At 52.4% G+C, this 11,447-nt stretch overlaps 2 protein-coding genes across 7 annotated transcripts in view; one reads left to right on the top strand and one right to left on the bottom strand.

Annotated features, from left to right (window-relative positions):
- The first annotated feature begins 3,769 nt into the window (after positions 1 to 3,769).
- Positions 3,770 to 11,447, top strand: part of PIAS3 (protein inhibitor of activated STAT 3) — a 9,850-nt gene continuing 2,172 nt past the window's right edge. Inside the window, exons 1-12 of one of the 3 annotated variants that reach the window (XM_079902631.1) lie at positions 3,770 to 3,915; positions 6,560 to 6,977; positions 7,137 to 7,221; positions 7,458 to 7,508; positions 7,745 to 7,835; positions 8,308 to 8,442; positions 8,662 to 8,767; positions 9,341 to 9,414; positions 9,549 to 9,709; positions 10,695 to 10,828; positions 10,909 to 11,077; positions 11,226 to 11,359. In XM_079902631.1, the coding sequence (XP_079758757.1) occupies positions 6,563 to 6,977; positions 7,137 to 7,221; positions 7,458 to 7,508; positions 7,745 to 7,835; positions 8,308 to 8,442; positions 8,662 to 8,767; positions 9,341 to 9,414; positions 9,549 to 9,709; positions 10,695 to 10,828; positions 10,909 to 11,077; positions 11,226 to 11,359 (1,555 nt within the window). In that variant the 5' untranslated portion in view covers positions 3,770 to 3,915; positions 6,560 to 6,562. Of the gene's footprint in view, positions 3,916 to 4,522; positions 4,607 to 4,875; positions 5,018 to 6,559; positions 6,978 to 7,136; positions 7,222 to 7,457; positions 7,509 to 7,744; positions 7,836 to 8,307; positions 8,443 to 8,661; positions 8,768 to 9,340; positions 9,415 to 9,548; positions 9,710 to 10,694; positions 10,829 to 10,908; positions 11,078 to 11,225; positions 11,360 to 11,447 lie in introns of those variants that run through there. The other 2 variants (XM_079902630.1, XM_079902632.1) reach the window with 2 other exon arrangements.
- The window catches only part of NUDT17 (nudix hydrolase 17), a 5,374-nt gene continuing 4,758 nt past the window's right edge, over positions 10,832 to 11,447 (bottom strand). For all 4 annotated transcript variants that reach the window (XM_079902696.1, XM_079902698.1, XM_079902697.1 and 1 more), the window contains one exon: positions 10,832 to 11,064. In XM_079902696.1, the coding sequence (XP_079758822.1) occupies positions 11,061 to 11,064 (4 nt within the window). In that variant the 3' untranslated portion in view covers positions 10,832 to 11,060. The remainder of the gene's footprint in view (positions 11,065 to 11,447) is intronic.

Below are 11,447 nucleotides of genomic sequence, written 5' to 3'. Positions count from 1 at the left end.
ATTCTCACAGTTTGAAAAACAGCCCTCTGTAAAAATGGAGATTGACATTCTTCCTTTCTCTTTCTCAAATCTGCTTCTTACTGACTGACACACCTCTAATCTTTTTTCTCTACCTTGGGACTCCTCAGTCCACTATCTTTTTTAAGAAGGATAGATGGAGAGACCTAGATTTTCTTCAAGATGTACAATCTAAAATATTCTATCGGGCTTCCCTGGTGGCGTAGTGGTTGAGAGTCCGCCTGCCGATGCAGGGGACGTGGATTCGTGCTCCGGTCCGGGAAGATCCCACATGCCACGGAGCGGCTGGGCCGCTTGAGCCATGGCCGCTGAGCCTGCGCGTCCGGAGCCTGTGCTCCGCAACGGGAGAGGCCGCAACAGTGAGAGGCCCGCGTACCGCAAAAAAAAAAAAAAAAAAAAAAAAAAATTCTATCGTGTTAAACCGTGTGTCTAGATTTGAGGTGCATGGTCTTATGTAGTCAGTGTTCTTTGCCCCAGGTGCAAAGAGGGATGAAAAGTCTGATTCCTGGAAGAGGGAAGAAAGGATACTCAGCTTTGGCTTCTTGCCCCCAGTTCTGTTCTCAGACTGAAAAAGTGTATCTCTCTGGTCCACTTCCCCTGGGTCTCCTCCCCTTCCTGCCTCTTCACCAGCCAGATTGCTAGGTGAGAGTGAGGCAGCTGAGTTCTTCCAAAATCTGGAATTGCTGTTTGGTGGCCGCCGCACTGATCCCTCCCAGTTCCTTCTCGCAGCCCCCCACCCCCCCGCTGGGTTATGCTGGGTCAGGCAGCAGCGGTTTGGCAGTGGAGACTGACTGGGCTGAGAGAATAGTGGGGAGGGGCCGTCGTGGAAGACAGGGGGCCACTGGAGGGCTGCAGAGCCTCGCTCCAGGGTCTGGCCAGGAAAAGAGCAGCTATGTAGATTAGGTCCTAAAGAAGATGAGGGTCAGCTTCGGGGTTTATGTGGATGGGCACAAGACTGCTTTAAGGTTGGGAGAATGAAGAGAGGAGGAATTGATGGGGAAAAAGAAGGGTGCAGCTGCCAGAAGAGCATCAAAATGTCCAAGTCATTTCTATTAAGGGGAACAGAACCTCTCTTTTCCTTTCTACCCTTAGAGTTACCAAAGAATAGAAAAGGACTGTTACATTCCTTATTATATATGCAGTGTGGGGTGGGAAGAATGAAGAAACTGCTGAGAGAAGGGTCCAGAGAGGGGGAGATCATTTTGCTAAGTTCAAGTATGAGTCAGGAAACAGCTCTGGTAATGGAAGCCAGGCCCTTGGCTTCCTCTGGAGCTCCTGGAAGCTGATCCCAGGATGGCTGTGGGAATGGTCAGTGATGTTAATGATAACACAGAAGTGGAACCTTCTCCAGCCCCTGGTCTTCCTAAACAATCTCCCTCTATACAACCCCATAAACTGTTACCCCAACACCCCCAATCCCTGAAATTTTCCTTGATTTCATAAATAAATCTTTCTTTCTCAAAGTAACTCTAGTCTTAATGTTCCCCTCTTTCCTCCTGGGCTGTCTCTTCAAGTCGGACTTCAGTAGGGACTTACTACTCCTGCTTCACTTCCCCTTCGTGCTCCAGGCTTCAGATGTGAGTGCATGCATGAGAGTAGGTGAAGCTCGGTGAGCCATGATGCAGTTCAGACCATGTTTTTGAATGCCCTCGATCTGAAACTTGGTTCTGATTTGCAGGTTCCCTCCTTTGTCTGGTAACATTACTTTATTAAACTGATATTTAAAGGACCTACTAAGTGCCAGGCACTGGGGATAGAGAGAGCTTGCAGGCAGGATCAGACTCAGGCGCCCTGGTTGCTAGTTTTATGTTATCCTGTAGGGATGCTAGCACTTATAACTGCAATTAACTCTTTTTTTTTTTTCCTTGTGAATTTGTTTTTATTGGGATATAGGGGATGGGTTGTGAAATATCTCCATGGGTTATGCCCCATCAGAGAAATGTCCATTCTAATCTCCCTGGAATAGCTTTTGGAACTTTTTCTTGGAGCTTCTGCTCTTGCTATCAGCAGCCTCTTTAGGTCCACTGCTGAGCGGCTCCTCCTTGGAAGAGAATTTCCTCTTTTTCTTGGGGACTCAAATTAACTATTAAAGGAGATCCCTCCTTTATGAAGTCACTAGGAATCAAGGTGAGGTTGATTTTTTTTTCTTTACATTTTTACAGCTTTATTTGGGTATAACTGACATACAATAAGCTGCATGTAAAGGGTACAGTTTGATAAATTTTGACATATGTATACACCCATAAAACCATCACACCATCAAGATGATGAACATATCCATCACTCCCACAGAGTTCCCCCATCTCTCTCTTTTTTTTTTAATCTTCCCTCTTCTCCTTCCCCTGAAAATTCTAGAAGATACAAACTAGTCCATAGTAACTTTTGATATAGAGGACTTAACAGAACAAAAAATGAGCTCAGGGGGCTTCCCTGGTGGCACAGTGGTTGAGAGTCCGCCTCCCAATGCAGGGGACGCGGGTTCATGCCCTGGTCCGGGAAGATCCCACCTGCCGTGGAGCGGCTGGGTCCGTGAGCCATGGCCGCTGAGCCTGCGCGCTGCGCGTCCGGAGCCTGTGCTCCTCAACGGGAGAGGCCACAACAGTGAGAGGCCCGCGTACCGCAAAAAAAAAAAAAAAAAAAGAGCTCAGGGCCTGATAAAGATTCAAGTGTTGGAGGGAGCAGTTGGGATTTAGAACCAAATACCGGAGCTTGAGGTTCCACCATTGCTGGCAGCAGAGCAGCAAGGAAAGAACCTGAGTGTCAGGAGAGGGCAGACATCCTCCCTAGGGACAAAATCCACAAAGTAGTTGGGTATGGTCCAGTTCAACAGGTACCTGGGGATGTTGGTATGCTGGCACCTTCAGTCTTACAGCTGTGGGGTCTCATGGGAAGGATTATACTGAAGGTTTAAGCTAAATGAGAGGATTACTCATATAATTTATTAAAGCACTCTTTTTGTATGCCAATTATTGGTTTAACCATCTTGCTGCTGCTAGACTGAGAACTCCTGCAAGGATTTTATGTCCTCACCACCTAACAATCTTTGAACAGCATTCAAATATTTATTGAACAAATGACATTATCACTTAGGTCCCAGCCGACTAAGTATAAAATGCTATGAATTTTTCCAGTACCTAGTTTGGGTAAACTGCTCTCACGTTGGTACTTTCAAGGGACCTGCCTGCGAGTGATTAGCTTAGTTGAGAATGGGGCCTCTGGAAGGTCTACAGCTTTGGAGGAAGGAGAGCAGGCAGTTCAGAGTGGCAGAAGGGTGCCCTTTTGGGGTGAGAAAACCTCCCCTCTGTTCACTTTCAGCTACTTCAAAGCTGTGGGGTCTCTGGTGACAGTGTATTTGAGGTAGGGGGTAGGGGACCACAGGCAAAGTTAGGGTTTAGGTACACTTTGGATTTTAGCAGCCCATGTTTTCTTACCCTTAGGGAGAGAGACTCTAAGTAGGAACCTCTTTATGCGATCAGATTCCAGTTCCACACCATCTTATTTGCACCATTCTTCCACCTCAAGCGCATACGCGACTTTGCAAGGGTCACAGCGGTAGTGAGAATGGGAGATAAAAGAACTTCTCTCCTGATCCACTCACTAGAGGAGTTAATCCCTCCCGGCCAGGCTCTGAGTCCCTGCCCCTCCCGTCTCAGGCTCCGCCCCCTCCCCACTTCTCCCGCGGTCCTGGCGGGCTTACCCAGGAGGGGGGCGGCCCCAGCCCCAGCGCTGGGCCGGGCGGAGCTCCCGCCCAGGCGGAGCTGCGGCTGCAGCGTCCAGCTGCCGGACCGACCTCCAGCCGGGCAGACTGCGGGAGCGGCGCCGGGCCCCCTCCCCCCACGTCTCCAGCCCACCCTCTGAGCCTCCCGAGCCCCCTCCCCGCTCCCTGCAACTGTGCTGGTAAGTCCCACTCTCCGCACCAAACTTTTTTGCTGCCGAGTTTGAGTCCTACCGCCGGACCACGAGATACAATGTAATTGGGGGGGAGGGGGTGAATTGAGAATAGAATGAACTCTTCACGACACCATAGCCTCTCTAAAATGGATCAGATCTCCCCCATTTCCCGAATTAGTAGAACTCTTGAATTTAGATGGTTAAACTTGTAGATAAGGAGCTGAGGGTATTTCCTCCAACTTCGCTACCCCCTCCCCCATTTCTCTGAGATTTAGCCCTTCCCGATACTTTCTCTGCATATTCCAAGTATCTTTGGCTCCCTAAAAGCTCATCCCTTCTCAACCCCGGCGTGGCAAAGCCCCCTCCCCCAGGTGCTTCGGGTCCACCTCCTTTCCCATGCCCCCTGGGACCCCGCGATCCTTCGGGCGGTACACTCCCTCCGGGTCTACCGGTCTGGCACACCGGCCAAAGACGTGCAGGGGCTGGGTTCGGCTGTGGAGGGAGGGGCTGAGGCTGGGTCCAAAACCCGGCGGGCGGGGCCGGGAAGGGGAGGTGTAGGGGGCCGGACTGGGCGGAGCAGGCGGCATTTGCGGCCGGCGCCGGGGTGGAGAGTTGTGCGCCGGTCCCTGGGCCTGAGCTCGGGCTCGGGCTCGGGCGCCTGCGATGTCTCAAGATGGCGGAGCTGGGCGAATTAAAGGTACCGGCCCCCTCCCCCATCCCCATCGGGACTGAGCCCGGCTGTACGCCGAGTCCGGGAAGCGACCGAGACTGGGTGCTGAGGGCTCGGGTGGGGGCCGGAGACGTGGCGGGGACTGGCTGCCGGGGATGGTGAGAAGTGCCTGTGGGCGACGAAGGGGCTGCGGCGGGGCTCCGGGGGCGGGGCCGCGGGGCAGATATAGGGGTGGGGCCGAGGGGAATTGCCGCAGTTGGGGGCCGAGGCGCAGGGGGCGGGGACGCGGGGTAGAAGTCGGATTTGGTAGTAGGGGCAGATGTAGGAGTTGGGCCAGGAGGAAAAGCTGCTGTAGAGGCAAAGGGGGCGAGTCGATCAAGGGCCAGAGATGCGACAGTAGGGGGCAGATGTTGGATGTGACTGGGGGGCAGATTACGGGTAGGCTCCTCGGGGGAAAGGCGCTGAGAGGATAGAGGCTTTGGGGCTGCTATTGGGATCTGAGCCTTGGGAAGTACCAGTAGGCGGCTGAGATCTAGGGGGCGGGGCTGTGCGGGGCTAGATCGAGGGGTGGGGCAGAAGCATCCTGGAGGCTGAGAAGAAGGTCCTGCCTTAGTGAGTCGGTATCTTTGGGCAGAGGAGTGAAACTATGGGATAGAAAGGGAGAAGTTCTTGACAAAGCTAGTGGAGAAATAAAGGCAGGACGGAGGAAATTAGGATGGGGAGAAAGGTAGAGGAGCAAGTTTTTAATCATATTCCTCAAAAGGGGCCCAAAGCCATAATGTCTCCTGTGAGGGGAAGAATTGTGAAGGGCTAGGAAGGCCTGCCCGTGGCAGGGTCTCCTAGAGATTCATAGAAGTGAGTCCTTTAAAGAGAGAGCTTACCACTACCAGAGACTTGAGGATAACCATATCCGAGGACATCTCACAGAACCTTTAAAAACCATGGGGTTCATCCCCCTGTCTCCTGGCTTTATTCTGCCTTTTGAAATGGAGCCATTTTCTTGGGAGGGCCTGAGGTCTAGTTACTGGGTCTAGCTGCCTAGGAGAGCATGCAATTCTGCACCCTGGCTCAGGGGCTGCTCACCTTCTCCTCACCCTCCCAGGGCCTCTGTTTAGAGCTTCCCTCTTCCCTCTTCCACCCCTGTGGAGGAGGGGGAGGATCACTTATTTTCTCTGGGTAGGAGAGAAGCAGGATATTAGTTCCTGGCAGATGGAGTAAATGGGTAAACAGGAAGGATACCTGGATTTCACAATTCGCTGTTAACCTCTCACCCCAAGTTTTGGTCCTGTTTCTCTCCCACAGAAATAGGACTGAGGGGAGGTGGTTATGTAAATGACACTGAGAAAGGATTTGGGGGAGTTATGAGCATTGAACCCTGACCTGAAAACCCTGGCCACAAAAGCTTCAGAGGCTTGGGGAAAATAGCTGAGGTAGATCGAGGTGTTGGGAGGGGTGGGCCGTGGGGCACAATCCTCCAGCCACCTGGCCCCTTTCTTCTCTATGGGGCTGTCTGGCCTGAATCCTCTTCTCCCCCCTCCTTCTCCCTGTCTCCTATCCTCTTCCCAGGAGCTGGGATGGATCTGAGTGTCTGAGAAAGAGCAGGAGAGGAGATAAGCAGCTTACAGGAGGGTCCAGGCTCACCGCAGGGATGGAGGGAAAAGGCTGTAGTGGACTGAGAGGTGTGCTTTGGGGTGGCATGCTGTCTGCACCCTGCCCTCACCTGTTAAACTGCCAGGCACAGGGAGATAGGGCTGCTCAAGCCTGGGGGGCAGTGGTGAGGTGATCTGAGGGTTGCTAAAATGCGACCTAGATGTCCGTTTGGCCAGCTTCGCTGTCTGGCAGTAATCCACTGGCTGCAAAGCACCTTTCTGATTAGTGCTGGAGGGAAAGTGCATTGCCCACCTACTAGCTCAGCCCCAGTGTCTTTGGCAGGACAGCCCTGTGCAAGGTAGGATTCTCACGCTTCTCTGGTCTCCACAGCACATGGTGATGAGTTTCCGGGTGTCTGAGCTCCAGGTGCTCCTCGGCTTCGCTGGCCGGAACAAGAGTGGACGGAAGCACGAGCTCCTGGCCAAGGCCCTGCACCTCCTCAAGTCCAGCTGTGCCCCCAGCGTCCAGATGAAGATCAAAGAGCTTTACCGCCGACGCTTTCCCCGGAAGACCCTGGGGCCCTCCGATCTTTCTCTGCTCTCTCTGCCCCCTGGCACCCCTCCTGTAGGCTCTCCTGGTCCTCTAGCTCCCATCCCCCCAGCCCTCTTGGCCCCTGGCACCCTGCTGGGCCCCAAGCGTGAAGTGGACATGCACCCCCCTCTGCCCCAGCCTGTGCACCCTGATGTCACCATGAAACCATTGCCCTTCTATGAAATCTACGGGGAGCTCATCCGGCCCACCACCCTTGGTATGGCTCTTTGTGATCCCTGGGTCTTCCTGGACTCCATGCCTCTTTCCCAAGCCTTTCTTAGGCTTTAGTCCTGTGGGATCAGCACCCTGGAATAGGGGCAACTTCTGTGGCTGCCTGTGCATGGGCTTGGGAATAACTGCCCCTTTGTGTCCTCAGCATCCACTTCTAGCCAGCGGTTTGAGGAAGCGCACTTCACCTTTGCCCTCACTCCCCAGCAAGTGCAGCAGATTCTCACATCCAGGTACATCTCTTTCAGTCGTCCTGCCTCATCCTTGGGTGGTTACCCTTAGACTCTGCTCTCTGACTTTCTTCTCTTCTGCCCTGCCCTCCTTCCTCTCCATCCTCCTGCACCTGCTTTGTCCCTCATTCTCTTGTATGTCCCTTCTCTATTCTCTGGACATCTAACTTTCTGTGTCTCTTTTCACCCCTGCCCTTCAGGGGCCACATACTGACATCTCTCCTCCCTCCCTCTTCCAGAGAGGTTCTGCCAGGAGCGAAATGTGATTATACCATACAGGTGCAGCTAAGGTGAGTTGATTCTCCCTCCCCTCAGGGCTCCCACTGAGGGTGGGAATGAAGTAAGGGTATGACGGTTACTATTAGGAGGTTACTATTAGGACATGCTCTGCCACGTCCACCCCAGCCCTAGGATTCTTGTTTGGAAGCTGAAGGCTACAGATATCCATGACTGATTTTCTGAGGTTGCCTGCCTCTCTCTGCAAGAACTGCCTCCCACCCTTTCATCTTCTCTCATCTCTTACCAGGTTCTGTCTCTGTGAGACCAGCTGCCCCCAAGAGGATTACTTCCCCCCCAACCTCTTTGTCAAGGTCAATGGGAAACTGTGCCCCCTGCCGGTAAATGCTCTTCCCTTCTTCTGGCAGTAACCCCTTCCCTGTTTTAGTTCCTAAATGTTACATCTTTTATGAAAGAGACATGCCTGACATAGTAGGTGCTCACTTTACTGACTGAATCAATATAATCTAGAGAGTACCAAGATAGGGCTGAACAAGGGTTCTCTCAGAACCCAGAGGGGGGATATTAGTTCAACTCAAAGGTTCAGGAAAGATTCTCAGAAGTGATGACCCTAGAGCTGAGGGTTGGAAGAAGTGGGGTATCCCTACTCTTCCTCTTCAAGAACTCAGTGAGCAGGTTTCTATTTATCTGGTCAGTGAGTAAGTTCTCCTTTTTCCCCAGGAATGAACCCTGCTGCCAACCCTAGAGAGTGCCCCAGTTTTTTGTCACTGAATGGGCCCCCGTCTCACTCATCTCAGTGAGTGACCTAAGACAAGGTGTCTTAACCAGGCCCTCCCTCCCTCCCTCCCCCAGGGTTACCTTCCCCCTACCAAGAATGGGGCTGAGCCCAAGAGGCCCAGCCGCCCCATCAACATCACACCCCTGGCTCGACTCTCGGCCACTGTTCCCAACACCATCGTGGTCAACTGGTCATCTGAGTTTGGACGGGTGAGCGTGGCTGAGGCTGGGGGCCTGGAGAAGCCTGCAGGGAGTGAGAGGGAATCATCCAGTGCATTGGGCTGGGGAAACATCTTTCTCTTCGTGGGTCTCTCTGCATTAACTTGCTGTCTCTGGCCCTCATGTGACAAGGTGGGGGGCTGCTGGTGGTGGTGGTGGTAGTGGTGTACGAAGCAGAGGCTGATTGTCTCCCCCCGCACCTCCAAGTAGAATTACTCCTTGTCTGTGTACCTGGTGAGGCAGCTGACTGCAGGAACCCTTCTACAAAAACTCAGAGCAAAGGGCATCCGGAACCCAGACCATTCCCGGGCACTGAGTGAGTAACATCCCGTCCCTTTTCTCTCTGACCAGTATCCAATTCTTCCTGGCCCTCGAGCCTTTACAGTTAAAACTCATACCCCTCTTAGGACAACTTACTTCACCTCTCACATGAACCCCAACCCGTGCCGTACCCCTGTTACCAATCTTTGTGGTTGAAAAGTGGGGCCACTTCAGGCATTGACACCCTTGCATTCCCAATTATACATCTGCTTTGCACCTCGCAGACCTTAACTCCAGCCCTGTTGGAATTTGGGTTCTCCAGACTAGAAAGTGTCTTTAAGTATCATCAACACTAACCCTCTTGTGCTGCTTCAATTCCCTCTAGGTCATCTCTGCCACAGTGTCACCCAGCTGTATTTAAGCATCTTCAGGGATGGGGAAATCTCTCCCCGCCACCTAGCCTTCGTAATGCAGATCCCAGACCACCCCCATGTGACATCCCATTGGCCCCCAAAGGCGCTCTACCCAGCCGCCTCTCAGCCAGAGCCATCTGCTTCTGGCCTCACCACCTCCCGGGCTTCTCTCCAGCCTTGCTGACCCCATGGCTCTGGCCCCACTCTTGTTTCAGTCAAGGAGAAGCTGACCGCTGACCCGGACAGTGAGGTGGCCACTACAAGTCTCCGGGTGTCACTCATGTGCCCGGTGGGTACAAGGGAGAAGAGAAGGGGGAGGAGTGGTGGGTTAAACCTCTAGACTCAGATGAGGGTTCCTAGGGCTATTAGAGTGAGGCTCTCTGGGACATGGGGACTCTGACCAGAGAACTCGTCTCTCCTCAGCTAGGGAAGATGCGCTTGACTGTCCCTTGTCGGGCCCTCACCTGCGCCCACCTGCAGAGCTTCGATGCTGCCCTTTATCTACAGATGAATGAGAAGAAGCCAACGTGGACATGTCCTGTGTGTGATAAGAAGGCTCCCTATGAATCTCTTATCATTGATGGGTAGGGCTGTTCTGCATTCAGCTTCCTTCTACCTAGGACATCCACTAGGACTGGCCCCTGCCCCCATATATAAATATATATCTGTAACTTACTTCCCCTCCCAACTTTTAACATACCTGTCTCTTTTATATAAATATTACCTATCTATTTATCTATCTCTCCCTCCAACATTGAGGACTTCACTACACACCGTACTAAGTACTTTGCATGCCATATCTCATTGAGTCCTATGAGATGCCAGTAACCCTGTGAGATAGGTACGGTCATTACAGGTGAGGAAGCTGAGACCTAGTATCTTGCTCAAAGTTACAGTGTTAGTAAGTGGCAGAGCCAGTGTATCAAACTGTTACATCCAACAATTACCTGACCTCTTACTGAACATAGCAATAAAGTTCTTTTGATCTAGCGACTCCTAACCTGCTTCCAGAGCCTACATTATGGTTCTTGTTCCCAGTGCCTCTTTTTTTTTTTTTTTTTTTTTGCGGTACGCGGGCCTCTCACTGCTGTGGCCTCTCCTGTTGCAGAGCACAGGCTCTGGAAGCGCAGGCTCAGCGGCCACGGCTCACGGGCCCAGCCACTCCGCGGCATGTGGGATCTTCCCAGACCGGGGCACGAACCCACCCGTGTCCCCTGCATCGGCAGGCGGACTCTCAACCACTGCGCCACCAGGGAAGCCCCCAGTGCCTCTTTTTGAGGTAGCTTATAGAGTTCTGTTATTTCTGCTCCTTCTGTTTTGTTCCTAGTACTACATGGAACACGTGCTTAGAATGTATTTATTTTAAAACTCAGCATTTAAAATTTTCAAAGCTCTTTTATGCACCTTACTTTATTTGATTCCAACAACTCAGAGAGGTCAGGAGGGTGGATAACATCCCTAATTTACAGGTGAGGAAACTGAGGTTCAGGAAGGTGAGTCCCAGAACTCCCTGGCTACTGTTGCAGCCATCTCCCAGCCACATGAATTCCTATCTCTCCCCTCCCCTAGTTTATTCATGGAGATTCTTAATTCCTGCTCGGATTGTGATGAGATCCAGTTCATGGAAGATGGATCCTGGTGCCCAATGAAACCCAAGAAGGAGGCATCTGAGGTTTGCCCCCCGCCAGGGTATGGGCTGGATGGTGAGTGACCCCCTGTCCCCCAGTTGAGCTAAGTCTTGTATCGCCTCTTCTCTGAGACACAGTCTTCTTACCAACCACAGGCCTCCAGTATAGCCCAGTCCAAGAGGGCAATCCATCAGAGAATAAGAAGAAGGTTGAAGTTATTGACTTGACAATAGAAAGCTCATCAGACGAGGAGGACCTGCCCCCGACGAAGAAGCACTGTCCTGTCACTTCAGCTGCTATCCCAGCTCTACCTGGAAGCAAAGGGTATGAAGAAATAGGCTGAATCTATAGCAGAAGGGAGAGGAAGAAGTCAGGAACGCTTTCTGATCACTGGGCAAACTCGGGGGCAGAGAGGGGACTTGAGAGGCTGAGCTGGGTGAGGACACCTGTGATTCCTTCTGTCTCCTCACAGAGTCCTGACATCTGGTCACCAGCCATCTTCGGTGCTACGGAGCCCTGCTATGGGCACGCTGGGCGGGGATTTCCTGTCCAGTCTCCCACTACATGAGTACCCACCTGCCTTCCCACTGGGGGCTGATATACAAGGTATGACACTGATCACAAGGTGGGGCCGTGCACTGCCATATCCTCCCCCAAACCAGCTCACAACCCTTGCTCCTTTTCAGCGCTTTTT

This window comes from Stenella coeruleoalba (genome assembly GCF_951394435.1).
Source record: "Stenella coeruleoalba genome assembly, chromosome: 1".
In the NCBI taxonomy this organism is placed as follows: domain Eukaryota; kingdom Metazoa; phylum Chordata; class Mammalia; order Artiodactyla; family Delphinidae; genus Stenella; species Stenella coeruleoalba.
This window is presented reverse-complemented; position numbering and strand designations above follow the sequence as displayed.